Here is a 20,668-nt window from a genome sequence, read left to right as displayed (position 1 = left end):
TTAAGAACATGTACTTGGGGCTGGAGAGATGGCTCAGTGGTTAAGAGCATTGCCTGCTCTTCCAAAGGTCCTGAGTTCAATTCCCAGCAACCACATGGTGGCTCACAACCATCTGTAATGAGGTCTGGTGCCCTCTTCTGACCTGCAGACATACACACAGACTATTGTATACATAATAAATAAATATTTAAAAAAAAAAAAAAAAAAAAAAGAACATGTACTTGTTTCACAGAGGACCCCATTTCAATTCCCAGCTCTTAAGTCCAGTCAGCTCATGACTGGACTGCAGCTCTAGGAGATCAAACACCTTCAAGGGCACCTGTGTGTTCTCTCTCTCTCTCTCTCTCTCTCTCTCTTTTTTTTTTGAGACAGGGTTTTTTTGTGGAGTCCTGGCACTTGCTCTGTAGACCAGGCTGGCTTCAAACTCACAGAGATCTTCCTGCCTCTGCCTCCTGAGTTCCTATAAGCCAGGCATTCTCTCAGTTGTGTCTTCCCCTTCTCAGCTTGAGTCAAATTGACAGGTAAATAAATAGTAGCAACCAGGACACTGTCTCAGAGAAAAATTATTTTTTTTTTAATTAAATAAAAACATGTGGGCATGTCTCTAATCTCAGTACTTGAAAAGTTGAAGCAGGAGGATCTCAAGCTAGCAGCTAGCCTTCAAGACGGGAGTGGGAGGAACACAGTCAAGAACTATACTTGCCTAGGGGGACAGGAGTGAGGGAGGAGGAAGACATGTTACTAAAACAGTTGTCAAATAAGGGTTGTGTTTGGTGTTTTTGATCTGTCCATAGGGAAGAAAGGAACCAGACCCAAGTGCTGAGACAACAACAAGATGAAGCCTACCTGGCTTCTCTCAGGGCAGACCAGGAGAAAGAAAGGAAAAAGAGAGAGGAACGAGAGAGGAAACGCCGAAAGGAGGAGGAGGTGCAGCAGCAGAAGCTGGCAGAGGAGAGGAGGCGGCAGGTGAGCCATGTCTCTGTTCTTATCATTCCCAGCATGCCCAGACTTTGTCACCCATGGCATTGTGTGTGAAGGCAGAGTTGAGTTGGCATTATGGGTAATTGTTTCCCATACTTGTTCTCAATATCAGTGTTAGCAGACTGGCATTTCGTTCACAGTGTTTTTAGTATGTATTGTCGTTTGCTTACAGCCAGGATCCTTTTCCCTCCAAATACTGAAATGCATAGACACAGCAATACAGGGAGCACAGTAACGTTGTTCCACATTTCTTGCCAAGTTGGTTTTGTGGGGAGGGGGAGTGGTTGTTTTTATGATTTTATCCACAGGTGTAGTGGGTACACTCCTTCAATTCCATCACTTGGAAATCAGAAGCAGATGGATCTTTGTCAGTTTGAAGCCAGACAAGGAAGGCTACATGAGAACCTGCTTCAGTCAGTCAGTCAATCAATGAGATTTTGTCTAGGTGTGTATATGTGATGTGTGAGTGCTGGCACACAGTGCCACAGTGCTTCTGTGAAGGTCAAAAGACAACTTTGGAGAGTCATTCTCTCCTTCCACCCATAACACAGTTTCTGAGGATGGAACTTGGTCTCTCTTTTTAGGCTCCTACCTTCAGGGCCCACACACCTTTATCTGCTGAGCTCTCTTGCCAGCCCCCGGGAGAGTTCCCTACATTTATTGTTCATTAGATTTTCTTCTTATGCGCAGTAAACCTACATAGCCATTGTATTCCTGGTTTCTTGTTTCCCTACTTAAGCCATAACCTTACCTTTGTTTTGTGTTTCTCTAGAACTTACAGGAGGAAAAGGAAAGAAAGTTGGAATGCCTGCCTCCTGAGCCATCCCCAGATGACCCTGAAAGTGTCAAGATCATTTTCAAGTTACCCAATGATACCAGAGTAGAGAGACGGTTCCATTTTTCACAGTCTCTAACAGTAAGGATCACCTAAGCCAGATGATATATGCAGTTTTAGGCTGTATATGTGTGTTTGTTGCATGTGTGCTATGGTGTGCAGGTGAAGATCGAAGGACACATTATGGGAGTCCAATCCCCTTCCTCTCTGTAGGTTCTTGGGTTGGAATCTTCTGGCTTGGAAAAAAGGACCTTTACCTGCTGAGCTCTTAGATACGGTGCCTCCCCACCCCTTTAACTTTAAACTTTAAATACATTGTGTTTGGAACTAGACACACAAGTGGTTAGTACAGAAAACAAGACCCAAAGGACTAGAACAGAGTGAAAATGAGGTGGTGGCTTGGAAGAGAAGAAATAGCTCAATTTATGTGTTTATTTATATTGAGAGGAGAGCGTTTGGGGTGGGGGGGTGTTTTTTCAGTGCTGGGGATGGAGTTAAGGGTCTCCCATATGCTAGCAGGCATTCCAACATTGAGCTACAACTCTAGCCCTTAATCTCCAAAATAAGATTAATGTATTTTATGTATATGTGTGTTTGTTTTGTTTTTTCGAGACAGGGTTTCTCTGTAGGCTTGGCTGTCCTAGAACTCACTTTATAGACTAGACTGGCCTTGAACTCAGAGATCAGCCTGTCTCTGCCTTCCCAGTGCTGGGATTAATGTATGTTTTATCTGCATGTACATTTACACATCAGAAGAGGACATCAGATTCCATGAGAATTACATGAGACTACAGTCATAGATAGTTGTGAGCCACCATGTGGGTGCTGGGAATTGAACTCAAGACCTCAGAAACAGCCAGTTCTTTTAACTACTAAGTCGTCTCTCCAGCCCTAGAATTTTTAATTAGGTAACATAAATGTGCCTCCCAGAAGCAGGCTGATCTCTACGAGTTTGAGATCTACATGGTCTATGTGGTGAATTCTAGGCCAGTCCCAACACAATGAGACCCTATCATAAAGAAATAAAAAGGCTAACCACAGGAGAAAGTCATCCCTAGATCCTATGGGTGGTCACAAAGCAGTTGAGGCTGCTCAGTTATTATAAGCACTTGTTTCTCATCCAGAGGACCTGAGTTTGGTTCACAACCACCTGTGACTCAAGCGCTCGCCTTCCATGGCCTTGCTCTCGTGCATATACCCATCCAGTATTCCCACCCCTGCCCCTGACAACCATAGATACACATCATTTTAAAATAGATTTTGTTGGGCGCTGGAGAGATGGCTCAGAGGTTAAGAGCATTGCCTGCTCTTCCAAAGGTCCTGAGTTCAATTCCCAGCAACCACATGGTGGCTCACAACCATCTGTAATGAGGTCTGGTGCCCTCTTCTGGCCTGCAGGCATACACGCAAAACAGAATATTGTATACATACATAATAAATAAATAAATAAATAAATATTTTTAAAAAAATAGATTTTGTTTTTTTAAAGCAGTTGACTGGGTTCTGGAGAGATGGCTCAGCAGTTAGAGCACTGACTGCTCTTCCAGAGGACCTGGGTTCAATTCGCAGCACTCACAAGGCAGCTCACAACTGTCTATAACACAAGTTCCAGTGGATATGATTTCTCTCACACAGACATGCAGGTCAAACACCAATGCACAGTAAAAAAAAAAAAAAAAAAAAAAAAAAAAAAAATTAAAGAAAAAAAAATAAATTAAAAAAACAAAAACATTTGACTCCCTTTCAAACATGGAGACCCAGCTGCTACTCAGCCTATTCTCACTGTTTTTTTTTGCTAAAATATGAAGTGAGGAACCTGTATTAGTATAAACACATTTAAAAGACTGAAAAACTACATGCCTTGGCTTTTTCAGAGTACTTCCTTGTGAAGCACTACCAGCTAGAGAATGCCTACAGAGGGGTACCAGGTAGGCACCTCCTGAGTCACATGATCAGAGTGAATATCATAAACAGTAGAACAAAGGGAAGATTGCCCCGCCCAAATGAGTGCCCTGAGTGATGCCCTTTATTTGCTTGACGTTCTGCAGAGATGCCTGACTCTGAACTCCACAGGGTAACAGAGTTGCTTCCAGGCTAAAGGAGACTCAAGGGACAAGACTGAAATATGCAATACAATTCTACCATAGACCAGTTTACCTAGAAAAACAAAACCAGTTTGAGTGGGGCCCAAATAATGACATAATAAAACAATGAATAAAATAATAGTAATTAATATATAAGTAAAATAAATAGCATGATATAAATATATAATACAAAATATAATAATATGGATATAATTAAATAATAAAAATCTAGATAATAAAATAATAACAATGCAGTGTTTATAGATACAGCCATCTATATATAGAATTACTGGATGAATTTTGCCTTTCTCTCTTTCTCTCTTTCTCTCTCTCTCTCTCTCTCTCTCTCCCTTTTTGTTTTTTCAAGACAGGTTTTCTCTTGCTGTCCTGGAACTAGCTCTTGTAGACCAGGCTAGCTACAAACTCACAGAGATCCGCCCGCCTCTGTTTCTGGAGTGCTGGGATTAAAGGTGTGCGCCACCACCACCTGGCCTGGTGAATTCTTAAAAAGAGCTATCACATATTTTTCCAGGGAACTAAACCTACTTGCAGTAGAATCCCATTGTGATATGACTGCTGTGTGCTGGGTCATCCTGGGAAGGTGGGGGGACCTGTGACTTGACAGTGCTGTGGGCTGGGTCATCTGGGGAAGGTTGGGGACATGTGACTTGACACTGTGTCTTCTCACTGCCTTGTTTCCTGTGTGGCATCTGCAGGTCATCCATGACTTCTTATTCTCCTTGAAGGAAAGCCCTGAGAAGTTTCAGATTGAAGCCAATTTCCCAAGACGGGTCCTGCCATGTGTCCCTTCAGAGGAATGGCCCACCCCTCCCACACTGCAGGAGGCAGGACTTGGCCACACAGAAGTTCTCTTTGTTCAGGACCTGACAGACGAATGACACTTTTATGCCTCCTCCCTCCCACCCCAATCCCTAAAAGAAATGGAAAAACAAAGAGAACAAGAGATAAATTCATAATATTATTATTATAATACAATATTTTTTTTAAGAAAACTGCTGCATCCTAAGGAAGGATCAGAAACCATGCTGCCTGCAAAAGTCACAACCTGTGTGCGTGTGCAAGGTCAGCAGTGAACATACCTGCTCGGCAGACTCGCCTTCCCGCAGCCTCACCACACACCTTCCAGAGAAGAGACTTCTCCCTCAACCCATCCATTGTCCCGAGTGGGGAAGGAGACATTCCTACGGTCTCTCATTCATTCTTGCTTTTATAGAAAACACAGATGGAAACCTCCACCAACCAGCTACAGCAGCATCTCCTGAGGACGAGGGGAAGCGAGGATGGAACAGACTGCCCACAGTTTACGAATAACTCTGTCTCTGTTTGTTTTGTAATGATAATGACCAAAGGAATGAGGCTGACTTAGGTGTATTTTTTTTCCTTGAATTTATTTGGTAAAGAGCCAATGCCCTGGGTTCCTTAGCCCAAGGTAGTGTAATAAAGGTGCCCTGGGCTACCTTGCGCTTACTTCTGCCATTGCTCCTCTCATGTTCCCAGAGAGGTCATTTGGTACAGTTCTGCCACTTGTGTATCCTGTTTCGAACAATGAGAGGAATTCTGGGTTTGTGACCCACAGAGGCTGTGTGTGTACTCACCTTTACACAGAACTGCAGTTCTTCTTTGGCATCTGTACCAGGTGGTGGTGAGGGGTCTGGTTCCCTTGGCACGTGCTGCTCTTTCCCAGTTTTCCTAACTCAACAAGCTTGGTGCCTTTCCAAAGGACTAGTGGGACCAATCCTCGGGCCACCATTCACCCGCATCCACCTGCCCTGTTCAGTGCAAGTGTGTTAGTGATGTTTTAAACACTGCAGCTCTGGGAGGCAGAGGCAGGCGGATCTCTGAGTTTCAGTCCAGCCAGAGCTACAAAGTGAAACCCTGTCTCCACAGGGGAAATGTGACTTCCCAGCCTGTGTGAGCCGTGGGAAGAAGGGCACATTCACTTTCTGATGAGGCTGCTTACCAGAGGCAGCTCCTAGCCTTCCTCCTTTGCCATGGTGAAGCAACAGGAGCTTTTTCCCCCTTCTTCTAAACATCTCATCTGTGGTAGTGGGTACATAGTGAAGCTGTGCATTAACACATGCCAGTGTACACTGACAAGGATTCCTAAGTGCGGGCTAGCTACACTGGTAACAGACTGACACACTGCAGCCCCCGTAGAGTCCCCGTGGTCGTTATATACCACGAGACAAGGCATTCCAGTCAAGGGAAAGCATGGCTTGTGTTGTCACCTCCAGAAGCCCCTCCTAACTAGAGCAACGGCCCTCCTAGGCTTCCACTGTTAGAGTAGGCGTGGTGAGGATGGCTTGCGGAGTCCCTGGAAAACGCCAGAATGTCCTGTGGCCTTAGCACAGTGCTCTACATTCTACCTTAGGAAACATTAGCTCCGTTTGCTGTCTGCCATAGCAGGTGAGAAACCGCCCCTGATGCCAGAACTGCAGTGATGGGACTGGATGGCCCTCAGATGAAGTCTGTCTCAGTGACAGCTATGCAGAGGGACTTTTCCACCTGGAGCAGCCTCCCTCTCAGTTTGTAGTCGCTGTCTGTCTGCCTGGCACACAGGCAGCTGTTCTGTGGAAGTCTCTTGCTCACACCTGCTTGAGGATGCTCTGATTTTCCCCCTTAATCTCATTCTGTAATGTATATATTCTATGCTTCTTGCCTTTTGAAAACTACAAAATGATAACTAGGTGCCAGAGTACTAAAGCAAGGGCCCTTCCTGCTTCCCGCTCTCAAACAGTGGGTGAGTACCACCACCCCGGGTCTGTGGCTCTATGGTATCTGTAAGACGGTTCATTTTCTTGCTGTTCCTAGTTCTGTCTGGGTGCCATTTCCCCGCTTTCTACAAGAAATATGAATTTGACTTTTGTCCCTCATGGCTGTAGAATCTTTGACTCTCTAAGACCTGTGAGCTTGAAGAGACTGGCAAGCTTTTGTTTTTGTTTAAATTGCTTCTGGGCAAGTTATGGATGATAGAAGCACTTGTTTCAAGTTCTGTCCCTTACTCCCCACGGAAGTAGCCTCAGCTGAATGACCATGGGGGTGACCAAGCAGCGATGCCTGAGTGAGCTGAAATTCTGCAGTCCCAGTGGGTCCAGTCTGGTCTTCTGAAGAGTTGTCTGCAGCAAATAGGGTTGTTTTTGTTTTTTCTCCTTGCTTCCACCAAAAGATAGTAGAGAAAGAGATGGCAGGAGAACTCTTGTCTATAAAAAAAAGTATAGAATTTCCAACTTATCAGCTATTATGAATGTTGCTAATGGTGCCAAGGCCAACAAAGGAGTTTCAGAAACTGAGAAGTAGCTCCCAGAACACAAAATCAGAGGGTGTCGCCTGGTGCTGAACAGGGAACTTCCACCTTACAGCTAGGTGGGTTTTCTGTTTGACGAGGGGAGGGTTTGACTTGAGAACACAGCAACAGAAAATCTGTCCACAAAAGATGCAGTGCCCCGTCCTGTACTGCACCTGCGTAGTTAACAGTAGTTTCCTGAAGAAATCTAGTGTACTTCAAATTTTTTTCATAAAGGTTTACATTGTATTGTAGGTTAACATTAAAGGTTTTATAACAAAAAAAAAAAATACGTAACCAGCTGTGGGTCTTTCTGTCTAGACACTTTCCCATGTGAAGGGAAGGGGGAAAGGCAATATGGAAAAGTATCAAGGGAGACCTTACACGGATACACTGTATCCCTGTGAAGAACAGCGAATGGAGGAGGAGGAAGAGGGGCTGCGTCAGATTTCAGCTGTCCCTTACCAACTCTGGGACAAAAGGCAGCTTTAGTTTCCCCAGTTGTAACTGAAATTAACGACTCTTCACTTGGGAGAAGTTTGAAGAGTAAATGAAAAAAAGTGTTTGCTCCCCTGTCCCAGAGGAATGGATTTTGAAGGGGCTTTGTCATGCAAGAGTAGCTATCTGTTCCTGTCCAGCAGAGCTTTGCTCACAGAAATGTCTAGCAAAGAATCTCCTCCAGGGGCAACTTTTGCTTCTGCTGTCATTGAAGCCTCAGCCTTTCTCTTCCTTGCCCTTTCCTGGAGCAGGGAACTCATCCGAGAATTCCAGGATCCTTGTCACCTTTCTGTCTCCAAAGATGGGTTGGTTTATTTCTCTAGCCTTTAAAATTTTTATGTGTATGGGTGTTTTACCTGCATTTATATCTGCATCACATGTGTGTACTGCTCCATCTTTTTAAAGTACACGGTAAGTATAAATTTAACCTGTGCCCAGACTAAGACGGCAAGACTTTATTCACCTAAGGCCAGAAGATACTAAAAATGGACATTTCACAATTTATTGAAAGTTTGCCTATAAAAATTGTGGCAATAACAGAAACAGACTATTTAAACTCTGATGCCAGACATAAGTGGTTTAAAGTCCTGGCTTTGGCGATAATTCTGGTCATATGATCTCAGTTCTTTAGGCCGAGGTTTCAGCAGCTATGAAGTGGACTGGCTGTAGCACTTTGTTTCTTGAGACAGGGTCTCCCTGTGTACCACCTGGCTGACCTGGAACCCTGACCTTGAACTCAGATCAACAAGTCTTGGTATTAAAGGCTGAACCACCACGCCTGGCCTGGCAGTAGCGTTTTAGCTTGACTGAGTGAGTTTCTACATACTGTACAGAAGGTGTTTGCTAAGGGCCCTAATGTTTTCTGCATGTGTAGTTTGCTCAGTGAAAGTTTTCTGGGGTGGGCTGGAGTACAGCTCAGTAGCAGACAATGGCACGGTGTGCATGGAGGTCTGAGGTTTCTTCATAGAGACAGACTCAACCAAGTATGAATAAGGGATTGGGGCAAAGTGCTTGTTGGCAGGTAGTGCCTGGTTCTGACATAGCTCCTTTGCAGCACCTTTGAAACTCCTGTGTGCTTTAAAAAACAAAGACAAGGGGGCTGGAGAGATGGCTCAGTGGTTAAGAGCACTGTCTGCTCTTCCAGAGATCCTGAGTTCAATTCCCAGCAACCACATGGTGGCTCCAAACCATCTGTAAAGAGATCTGGCGCCCTCTGGCGTGTGGAGGCAGAAAGTTGTATACATAATAAATAAATCTTTAAAAAAAAAAAAAACAAAGACAAGGGCTGGAGAGATGGCTCAGTGGTTAAGAGCATTGCCTGCTCTTCCAAAGGTCCTGAGTTCAATTCCCAGAAACCACATGGTGGCTCACAACCATCTGAAATAAGGTCTGGTGCCCTCTTCTGGCCTTCGGCATACACACAGACTATTGTATAAATAATAAATAAATATTTAAAAACAAAAAAAAAAACCCAGACAAGTTAGATTTTCATTTATTTGGGGAATAAAGTGGTCAGGGGGCAGAAGGAAGGAGTCAGTTCTCTCCTCCCATGTGAATACTAGGGATTGACTGATGTCAGGGCTGGCAGCAAGCACCTCTACCTGCTGAGCCAGGTCCCTGGCCCTGCTGAAGCCCCTTCCACACCTAGAAGCTCAGCTGCCATGCCTGATGAACCTTCACAACCCGAATACTTTATGTCCCTTTTGCTAACTCAGGGTAACACTCAACAACCCCCAAGTTTCTTTTCTGTAAATGGAGGTTTGCAGCTGGGAGGTGGTGGCGCGTGTCACGCCTTTAATCCCAGCACTCAGGAGGCAGAGGCAGGTTATCTCTGAGTTAGAGGCCAGCTTGGTCTACAGAGGGAGTTCCAGGACAGCCAAGGCTACACAGAGAAACCCTGTCTCAAACCCCTCCCCCCTAAACAATTTAGGCTTGCTTTCCCTGTAAGAGGAAGCCTGCATGTGGGAAGCTGGGCATGGCCATGTCTCCAGTACCCGCACTTTCAAGGCCGAGGCAGGAAGGTTTAGGTAAGCCCACCCTGGGCTACACAGACCCTCAAGAAACAGGCTGTCTGTCTTAGAAGCCTCCTGGTTCCCTATGACCAGTCAGCAGGAATCAGGATCTGTTCTGTCATCTGATGGATGGTCCTGAAGTACAAGGCTGAGGCACGTGCCATCTACTTGGACCACTTTGTCCCCATCTGACTGTTACCCGCCATTCTCCCTAAAATTTTTGCTCTTGCTCTTTTTTTTTTTTAAGATTGTGTATGTATGTTTGCCTGCATGTTGGTGTGTGCACTACTTCTGTGCCTGATATCCTCAAAGGCAAGAGGGTGTTGGGTGCTTTGGAACTGGAGTTATGGACAGTTCACCTATATGGGTGGTGGGTGCTAAGAGCAAATCTGGGTCCTCTCTTAGAGCAGCCAGTGCTCCTATGCACAGATTCATCACTTCAGCACATGACTTTTCTTCTTGTGATGCTGGGAATCCAAACCTAAGGAAGCATACTAGGCCTTGTAGGTATGGCATTTCCGTTGTTTTGTTTGTTTGAGATAAGAGCTTTCTATTATGTAGCTCAGGCTGTTCTGGAGCTCCCTATGTAGATCAGGCTGGCCTCACACAGAGATCCTTCTGCCTCAGTCTCCCAAGTTCTGGAATTGAAGGCATGCACCATCATGCCTGGCTGGTATTTTTGATAATTTTATTTTTTATTTTTATTTTTTTAAGATATTTAAACCAAAGAGGATCCATGTTCAAATCCATGTTCTTTTTTTTAAATTTTATTTATTTATTTATTATGTATACAACATTCCTTCCAAGTATGCTTGCGTGCCAGAGGAGGGCACCAGACCTCATTCCAGATGGCTGTGAGCCACCATGTGGTTGCTGGGAATCGAACTCAGGACCTCTGGTAGAGCAGTCAGTGCTCTTAACCTCTGAGCCATCTCTCCAGCCCGATAATTTTATTTTTATGTATTATGTTGAAAGACCCTCCAAGAGTGTCTCTCCTCTGGGGAGACCCTTCCCAAGGAACAGCGAGACCACTTGTACGGATGCAAACAGCAAGAGGTTTATTCAGATACACAGGTACCTGGGGCGACAAAGTCTCTCGGAGGACTTGTGCGCCCCCAGGTCGGGGTAATGGGTTTATATATGTTTTGGGGAGCAAAAAGCGCGGTACAGAAGCGAGAAGCGTAGTTACAGGGTTTTTATTGGTTAGTTTGAATGTGGCCGAGTTCAGGTTGGGACAAGGTCCCTAGTTCCCGAGAATTCAGATATAGGCTGCCTTGGCTCTTATCTAGGGCAGACAGGGTGTCTTTCTCGGTATTCACCGTTCCTCCCCGCCTGGGACAGACAACGCCCAGCCACATTCTCGGTATTCCCTGTTCCTCCCCTGGCCCAGCCACAGGTGTCTCTATCTCGTTTTGGCAGCTTTTAAACTGCCCTTTGTTCGAACCCTGAATATTCAGTACAAGCCTTGTAAAATGGCGTTACCGGTGCTAAGTTGTTTAACAAGCTGGGCGGGGGGTCTTTCATCTGGTGCTAAGCTGCTTAGCAAGCTGGATGGGGGTCTTTCTTTCAATGTGTGTATAAGTGAAAGTGTATGTAAAGATTTATGCAGGAGCCTGTGGACATCAGAAGAGGGCATCCGATCACCTGGAGCTGGAATTATAGGCATTATAGGTAGTTGTGAGCCACTATGTAGGTGCTAGGATTCAAACCTAGGTCCTACACAAGAATAGTAAACACTCCTTAACTGTCGAACAATATTCAGCCCTTGGCTATTTTTTTAATAAGACATACTTTGCATAAATACCCAGATTTTTAAGTCCGCACAAAGGTTGATGCATATGCCCAAAATGGAGATTTAGAGGACTTCAGTCACCTCAATGTTATTTGGGTACAGCTCCTTAGTAGCCTCTTAGGAGAGGACCTCCCTCTGCCTTTCACCATAGGAGGGAGGACCACACTCTGCCTTTCACCATAGGAGGGAGGACCACACTCTGCCTTTCACCGTAGGAGGGAGGACCACACTCTGCCTTTCACCGTAGGAGGGAGGACCACACTCTGCCTTTCACCGTAGGAGGGAGGACCACACTCTGCCTTTCACCGTAGGAGGGAGGACCACACTCTGCCTTTCACCGTAGGAGGGAGGACCACACTCTGCCTTTCACCGTAGGAGGGAGGACCACACTCTGCCTTTCACCGTAGGAGGGAGGACCACACTCTGCCTTTCACCGTAGGAGGGAGGACCACACTGCTTTTCACCATAGGAGGGAGGACCACACTGCTTTTCACCATAGGAGAGAGGACCACACTGCTTTTCACCATAGGAGGGAGGACCACACTGCTTTTCACCATAGGAGAGAGGACCACACTGCTTTTCACCATAGGAGGGAGGACCACACTGCTTTTCACCATAGGAGGGAGGACCACACTGCTTTTCACCATAGGAGGGAGGATCACACTGCTTTTCACCATAGGAGAGAGGACCACACTCTCTCTGCCTTTTTCTGTAGGCAGTGGTGTGGGCTCTTGGTTTGTTTGCTTTTGAGTGGTGTGTGTTGATGATGACTGAATTTGGAACCTGTGATGTGACGGTACCATTGCACTCCATCCTCAGCCTTCAGGGCAATTATCAGCCTCTGTGGGGGAGATGGGAAAGGAAGAGATTATTGTTTTTCTAACTATGGTTGCTTAGTTTGTTCATTATTTATTTATTTATTTTGTTTTTTCCAGGCAAGGTTTCTCTGTGTAGCCCTGGCTGTCCTGACTGGCCTTGAACTCACAGAGATCCTCCTGCCTCTGGCTCCCAAGTGCTGGGATTAAAGGTGTGTGCCACCACTGCCTGGCAAACATAGATCCACGTTAGTTCTTTTTTTTTAAATGATGGTTAAATTCAGGAAGTACACAAAAACAAGAAAGTCAGGGATAATGGCATACGTGTGCAACCACACCACTGGGGAGACTGAGGCAGAGGCAATTTGAAGGCAGTCTAGGCTACATAGAGCCTGGCCAAAAAAAAAAAAAAAAAAAAAGCACCCAGGGGGCTGGAGAGATGGCTCAGAGGTTAAGAGCACTGACTGCTCTTTCAGAGGTCCTGAGTTTAATTCCCAGCAACCACATGGTGGCTCACAACCATCTGTAATGAGATCTGGTGCCCTCTTCTGGCATGCAAGTATACATGGAAGGAAGGTTGTATACATAATAAATAAATAAATAAATCTTAAAAAAAAAGCCCAGATGTGGTGGTGAATGCCTTTAAGCCCAGCATTCAGGAGGCAGTGACAGGCAGATCTCTGAGTTCGAGGCCAACCTATTTCAGAGTGAGTTCCAGTACAGCCAAGTCTGTACAGAGAAACACTGTCTCAAAAATCCAAATAAGCCAGGCTGTGGTGGCGCACGCCTTTAATCCCAGCACTCGGGAGGCAGAGGCAGGCGGATCTCTGTGAGTTCGAGACCAGCCTGGTCTACAAGAGCTAGTTCCAGGACAGGCTCCAAAGCCACAGAGAAACCCTGTCTCGAAAAACCAAAAAAAAAAAAAAAATCCAAACAAATAAACAAAACATCCACACTCTGCTTGCAGGCAAAATACCAATACACATAAAATAAAAATAAATAATACCATGCCCATACTCACCAGAGATGCCTGCTGTTAATATTCTAATCAATTTTACTACATTTTATTTATTAATTTACTTTGTGTATGGAGAGGATCATGCCACACTATGTGGGTGGAGCTCAGAGGATAATTTGTGTGAATTGTTTACTGCTCATAAAATCTTTTTTTAGGCTGAGGTTATAGCTGAGTGGCAGAGTGCTCAGTAGTGGCGTGCACAAGGGCCAGGGTTCCATCCCAGTACCAAAAAAAAACATAGAAAACCAGGACTTTAAAAAGTATTTCTAGTTCCAGGACAGCCAGTGCTACACAATGAAACAAAACATTTCTTACTACATTCATTCTTTTAAGTTTTTAAAGATTCATTATTTTAAGCCCATGAGTGTTTTGCCTGCACATGTGTCTGGTGCCTGTGGAGGTCAGAAGAGGGGGTCAGCTGCCCTGGGCCTGCAGCTACAGGGGGTTGGGAGCCACTATGTGGGTGCTGGGAATTGAGCTGGCTCCTCTGGAAGAGCAGCCAGTGCTCTTAACCTCTGAGCCCCAGCCCCAGCATTTATTTCTATTGTAGTGTGTGTGTGTGTGTGTGTGTGTGTGTGTGTGTACATGCTTGTGCCAAAGTGTACACACGAAAGACAGAGAAGAACTTTCAGGACTTGGTTTTCTGTGGGCTCTTGCTCCAAAACTACTTCTTTTTTTTTTTTTGAGACAGGGTTTCTCTGTGGCTTTGGAGCCTGTCCCGGAACTAGCTCTGTAGACCAGGCTGGTCTCGAACTCACAGAGATCCGCCTGCCTCTGCCTCCCGAGTGCTGGGATTAAAGGCGTGCGCCACCACTGCCCGGCTTCCAAAACTACTTCTATGGAAATGACAATATAATAACTGTATTAGCTAAATTGGGGGGGGGGTCCGAGACAGGGTTACTTTGTGTAGCCCTGGCTGTACTGGAACTCACTCTGTAGACCAAGCTGGCCTTGAACTCAGAGCTCGCACCACCACTGCCTGGCTCCAGCTGCTTTTCTTATACTGTTCCGGTTCACCTGCCCAGCGGTAGTGCTGCCCACAGTGGGCTGGGTCCTCCCACAGCAACTGTCAAGACAATCTCTCACGGATATGGTCACAGGGTGCTGATGGAGGAAAGTTTTTAGCCAAGATTCCCTCTTCCCAGACATCTCCAGGACATGTGAAGCTGACATTCTGAACCAACTCTCTTCTCTCTAGAAAGGACTGTTGTTTTCTCCCTCACAATGCTTCAACCTTGTTTTTCAAACTTCCCATAGACTCCCTCTCTAATGTCCCGTCCCGTTTCCGGTCAGCTATGAGCGTATCCCGAGCTGGTCTTATTAGGACAAGGTGTGTGCGGTCCACCTTTTTTTTTTTTTTTTTAACATTGTATGTGAATTGAACTCAAGACTCTACTACCAGGAAGCTCTCTGAGTTACATCCCTACATTCAGTTTTTTTCCCTGCGAATATATGCCGTGGTTAAATATCACAGAAAGCATTTATACATGTGCAAAAATAAGTGTTCTTGTTCAGCCAATGTAGTAACATACAGTAAGCTGCATGTGGGTGCTGTCGTTGTGCAGAATGAGCGCCCAGGAATGAGCTGGCTTCTTTTGAGGGTCTGTCCCAGAATGCACTTTGCTACCAGAGCTCTTATCTGGGATAGAAACAGCCAATGAGAGATTTATCTCAGGTTGCCACATTATCACACCCCAAATAAACAACAGTAATAATTGTCATGGGTAAGTAACTGCTCATTTCACCTGAGCCACAGAGGAGGCCAAGGCCCTGGGGCCCCGGAACTGACTAGGTCAACTTTCCCATGTGCATTCTCTCTGAGCAGTTCACTCGGTTTTGGTTGTTTTTTTGTTTTTTTTTTGTTTTTTTTAAAAAAAAACCAAAAACAAAAACAGGGTTTCCCTGTACCTTTGGAGCCTGACCTGGAACTAGCTCTTGTAGACCAGGTTGGCCTCGAACTCACAGAGATCCACCTACCTTTCTCTGCCTCCGGAGTGCTGGGATTAAAGGCATGTGCTGCCACCACCCAGGTTAGTAGTTGGCTCGTTTAAAATGCTTGTTTATTCAATCCATGTGTTCTGAAAATGTCTACACTGTCCTTTTTGGACCCATTTGCTAGGGGTCTGAGATTATGGTGCCTGTGGTGGCTCTAGCTCTAAGGTAGGCACTTGTCAGCAGGAGCCGAGGTGACAGGACAGCCCTCTGCAGGTGTGCTGTGAGAGCCAGTGGACGGAGGAGAGGCCATTGGAACAGGACTTGGGAAAGGGTGCATGCGCTTTAGTTTTTCCAGACAAGGTTGTTTTTGTGTAGCCCTGGCTATCCTGGAACTCACTCTGAAGACCAGGCTGGCCTCGAACTCACAGAGATCCACCTGCGTCTGCCTCCCGAGTGCTGGGAATAAGGTGTGGTGACGCCACCACCACCCGGCTGCTTGTGTATTTTAACCTCTGCTTCAGAACCTGGCTTCTAAAGGTAAGGATTTTGTGCCTCGGTTGGCTTGAAGCAGAAGTCATCTAGTTTTGTTGGATACATTTATTTGACACAAATGATATGCCAAGTGCTCAGTAGACTCCCCCAGGAGTTAGGGTAATCAAAGTTCCCCTGGAGAATGCCTGGGCCTTTATATGATCCTTATGACCTAAGAACTCTGAATGTTCTTCCTGCCAAGGTACAGGATGAGCTCACAGGACAAACAATGCTCTCACCATGGGCCAGATACAACTGGACTTGCTAAGCAGGCAGAGCTTCTGAGAGGTAGCAACCAAAAGCCCATGTCATACCTTAAAGTGGTAATTCCAGTTTGCCCTGTTGCCCTGGGCCTTTATAGTTTCTCACAGGCTGTTTGGCTTTGAGACCGAACTCATGCTGCCCAGCCTGGCCTCAAACCCACTGCAGTCTTCCCGGGTTACCTTTCCAAATGGGTGACTGTGAGACTGGACCACCATGCTCAGCTGTCCTCAGCTTCTTATTTCAAAATAACTTCAGGGTTCTAGGGATTGCACAACTATTTCAAAAGTATCTGATATGTGCCTAGCTCCTCTCTGATGGAACCTGGCAGGCTGAGCGGCCAGGGATGCTCTGCAGCCTGCTGGGGGAGCGTTAAAATGCAAGAAGCTTATGTTTGAGTCCCAGTGTTTTTGGTTTTTCAAAACAGGGTTTCCTCTGTGTAGCCCTGGTTGTCTTGGAACTCACTCTGCATACTAGACTGGTCTGGAACTTGCAGAGAATTGCCTGCCTCTGCCTCCTGAGTGCTGGGAATAAAGGCATGCACCACCACCGCCCAGCAGTTTTCAAAGTTTGTTTGTTTTTTTTTTTTTTTCCGAGACAGGGTTTCTCTGTGGTTTTGCAGCCTGTCCTGGAACTAGCTCTTGTAGACCAGGCTGGTCTCGAACTCACAGAGATCCATTTGCCTCTGCCTCCCAAGTGCTGGGATTAAAGGCGTGCGCCACCACTGCCCAGCAGTTTTCAAAGGTTTTCTATGAGCCCCTGTGCACAGCACACATGCACATCCTCGTGACTCTTTCCCCTTTGTCCCACGTAGATCCACACAGAGACACAGAACCATTCTGCCACCACGAAGGCCTTCCACACGCTGCTCTTTCCTACTCCGAACCCCACACTATACTAATTTGTTTGCTGTTTCTCTGATGCTATCTCTGTTTTGTAATGCTAGATAAACAGAATCAATCTTGTAACCCTTGTGATTGGCTTCAGTAGTCAGTGAAGGCCATTCTCCTGTCTTCACCCAGGTTCTTGTTTGGCTCTCTCCAAGAACGAAGTTGGCAGACAAGAAAGTACAAGTCGGGTACCTTATTAACTGGGGTTACTGACCTTCAACAGGGTAAACACCTGTAAACAGGAAAAGCTGGTCTGCACAAGGGAGTAACTCAAACAGAACAGATCTGAACTCTGGGTAGCACCAGGGGGGTTAACTATTAGTGTGTTACAGCTGTCAGGTTTCCAGAGTGGCCACAAATTTCTGTTGAGTTTTCCTGCTGCAGCGTCTGGTGAAGTTCTGGGGGTTGACCTGAGACAGAAACCTTTAGTTTTCTTTTTTAAAGATTTATTTATTTATTTATTATGTATACAACATTCTGCCTCAATGTATGCCCACACGCTAGAGCAGGGCACCAGATCTCAGTACAGATGGTTGTGAGCCACCATGTGGTTGCTGGGAATTGAACTCAGGACCTCTGGAAGAGCAGCCAGTGCTCTTAACCTCTGAGCCATCTCTCTAGCCCCGAAACCTTTAGTTTTCATTGTTTTTGTAAGTGTAATGTTTTAATTTGAATTTCTGTAATGGCTGATGGGATTGAACATTTTTTCTTTTTTCTTTTTAAATATTTATTTATTATGTATACAATATTCTGTCTGTGTGTATCCCTGCAGGCCAGAAGAGGGCACCAGAGTCCATTACAGATGGTTGTGAGCCACCATATGGTTGCTGGGAATTGAACTCAGGACCTTTGGAAGAGCAGGCAATGCTCTTAACCTCTGAGCCATCTCTCCAGCCCTGAACATTTTTTCATATGCATATAAAATACCCTTTGATAAGTCCACTAACTTGGTTTCTCTCTTTCTCAGGGCTTCTCTATGTACCCCTGGCTGTCCTGGAACTCACTCTGTAAACCAGGCTGGCCTTGAACTCAGAGATATGCCTGCCTCTGCCTCCCAAGTGCTGGGATTAAAGGCGTGAGTCACCACCGCCTGGCAAACTTTTGCTTTTATATATGAGAAATGAGTCCTTTTGTCAGATAGTTTGCAAGTTGTTTTTTTTTTCCATTTTGATGCTATCCAATTACTGTCTTATATTAATAACTGATTTTGATGTAACAGCCAGAACTACTTTGTTTAGCCCTAGATCCAGGGCTAAAAATTTTCTAGCTTTTTGGTTTCCCCTTGAGATGTATGATCTGCTCTGTGTTATTGCTGTACAAACCGAGGAACATCGTTGTTAGTAAAGCCAACTGTAGTTGTGTAGACCGACTTCTGGGTGGCTTTTTGCTTTAATTTTAAGCTAATTTGGTGGTGCAAGCCTTTAAACCCTGCAGTCCAGAGGCAGAAACAAATGGACCTCTGTGAACTCGAGGCCAGCTCAGGCTACATGGTAACAGGACAGCCAGGGCAACACAATGGGACTGCCTAAAAACAAGCAAAAGTGTTTGGTTTTGACTGTGGTTATGTCTGGCTGCCATGATGTGCACATCTGGTTGGTACCTGCAGAGGCCAGAAGAGGGTGTTCTATCCCTATGGGACTGGTGTTTCAGTCTCACCATATGGGTGCTGGGAATCAAACCTGTGCCCGTTGTAAGAGTAGCCCGTACTCTAGAAGACGGAGCCATCACTCCAGCCCCCAGCTTCTGGATCCTTTTGTTGTATAATCTGTAATAATGTTGCTTTTTTACGTGCATGTGTGACATGGCACAATGTGGAGGTCAGAGGACAACTCAAGAGTTCTCTCTGTCCACTTTGAGTCCTGAGGATCAAGCATAGGTCGCCAGGCTTCACTTGAGGGGCCATCTTGCAGGACCAATTACATGGTCCTGGTGGATGCAGCCTGGCATGGAGTAGTGCATTGGGCAGACTCTACCCACTTTTGTTCTGCAAAGTTGTTTCCACTGTTTTCTAGGTCCTTTGTTATTTTCTTTATTTATTTATTTATTTATTATGTATACAATATTCTGTCTGTATGCCTGAAGGCCAGAAGAGGGCGCCAGACCTCTTTACAGATGGTTGTGAGCCACCATGTGGTTGCTGAGAATTGAACTCAGGACCTTTGGAAGAGCAGGCAATGCTCTTAACCACTGAGCCATCTCTCCAGCCCCTTTGTTATTTTCCTATTTCAGAAAAGGCCAAAAAATTTCCTGAAATTTTGGTTAAGTTGCACTAAACGGATCGATTTGAGGAGCGCAACATTGTATGAAGCCGGCTGTTGGATTCCAAGAATACTTTTCATTTATTTGGGTGTGATTTGTGTATAAGCAGCTATGTACTTGTCTATACTACAGTTTTTATGGTTTCCAACATATAAGTCTTAGATTTTCCTTTAAATTTTGTGTGTATGGGCCGGGCGATGGTGGTGCATGCCTTTAATCCCAGCACTCAGGCAGCAGAGGCAGGCGGATCTCTGTGAGTTCGAGACCAGCCTGGTCTACAAGAGCTAGTTCCAGGACAGGCTCCAAAGCCACAGAGAAACCCTGTCTCGAAAAACCAAAAAAAAAAAAAAAAAAAAAAAAAAATTGTGTGTATGGATGCTTGTGGAGGCCAGAGGCACGGGGGCCTTCGAGGCTAGAGTGACAGGCAGTTTTGAACCCCTTGCGTGGGAATTAAACTCTTGTCCTCTGGAAGAGGAACACTCTCAACTGCTGAGTCATCTTTACAGGCCCACATTTTTGACTGGTTAGAAGTGGTATTTCCCATTATATTCTCATGTGTCCAGGTTGGGCTGGTTGGCTCAGTTGAGTGCCCAGCATAATCGAAGCACTACACAGATGACATGTGGTGGCACATGCCTTTGGTACTGGCCCTCCGGAGGCAGGAGGATTAAAAGTTTAAGCTCAACCTCTATCTAGCAAGCTGGAGGCTGGCCTAGGATATATATTTTTTTTCCTTTCATGTATTTGTTAGCTTCTAGAAACACTTTTTCCCCCTCTTCTTTCCCTTCCTCTTTTTGGTTATATATCCTAATTGGGATCATTGTCAGTCCCCAGAGTGGCTTCAACTCCAGGCACAGAGCACCACCTTGTTTCTCAGCATGGGTTTTTTCAGTTTTTTCATTAGCTGGGCTACAAGTCCTGGATGTCCCTTTCTTGTCCAATAGATTCTTGAAGCACCCAGGCTTTTGTTAAGTGGGATTTAGCTGAGTCTTTTGCTGACGTTTTTCTTTCTTTTTTTTTTTTTAATATTTATTTATTTATTATGGACACACTATTCTGTTTGCATATGTCTGTAGGCCAGAAGAGGACACCAGACCTCATTACAGATGATTGTGAGCCACCATGTGATTGCTGGGAATCAAACTCGGGTCCTTTGGAAGAGCACGCCATGCTCTTAACCACTGAGCCATCTCTCCAGCCCCCTTGCTGAGGTTTCTTTTTTTTTTTTTTGGTTTTTTCGAGACAGGGTTTCTCTGTGGCTTTGGAGCCTGTCCTGGAACTAGCTCTGTAGACCAGGCTGGTCTCAAACTCACAGAGATCCACCTGCCTCTGCCTCCCGAGTGCTGGGATTAAAGGCGTGCGCCACCATCGCCCGGCTCTTGCTGAGGTTTCTTATGACTAGTTGAGCTTTTTTGTTTTTGTTCATGAGCGGTGAACTGTTTTTGATACAATG

The 20,668-nt window shown here is 45.5% G+C and overlaps 1 protein-coding gene across 4 annotated transcripts in view; it reads left to right on the top strand.

Moving 5' to 3' along the window:
• Faf2 (Fas associated factor family member 2) overlaps window positions 1-5,388 on the top strand; it is a 42,169-nt gene extending 36,781 nt beyond the window's left edge. For all 4 annotated transcript variants that reach the window (XM_041659970.1, XM_041659969.1, XM_041659971.1 and 1 more), the window contains 3 exons: window positions 795-966; window positions 1,754-1,897; window positions 4,617-5,388. In XM_041659970.1, coding sequence (XP_041515904.1) covers window positions 795-966; window positions 1,754-1,897; window positions 4,617-4,799 — 499 coding nt within the window. In that variant the 3' untranslated portion in view covers window positions 4,800-5,388. The remainder of the gene's footprint in view (window positions 1-794; window positions 967-1,753; window positions 1,898-4,616) is intronic.
• The last annotated feature ends 15,280 nt before the right edge of the window (window positions 5,389-20,668 follow it).

The sequence above is a fragment of the Microtus oregoni genome, unplaced genomic scaffold (assembly GCF_018167655.1).
Source record: "Microtus oregoni isolate MIOR12 unplaced genomic scaffold, Mior012 000011F_ref0000422, whole genome shotgun sequence".
Lineage (NCBI taxonomy): Eukaryota > Metazoa > Chordata > Mammalia > Rodentia > Cricetidae > Microtus > Microtus oregoni.
This window is presented reverse-complemented; position numbering and strand designations above follow the sequence as displayed.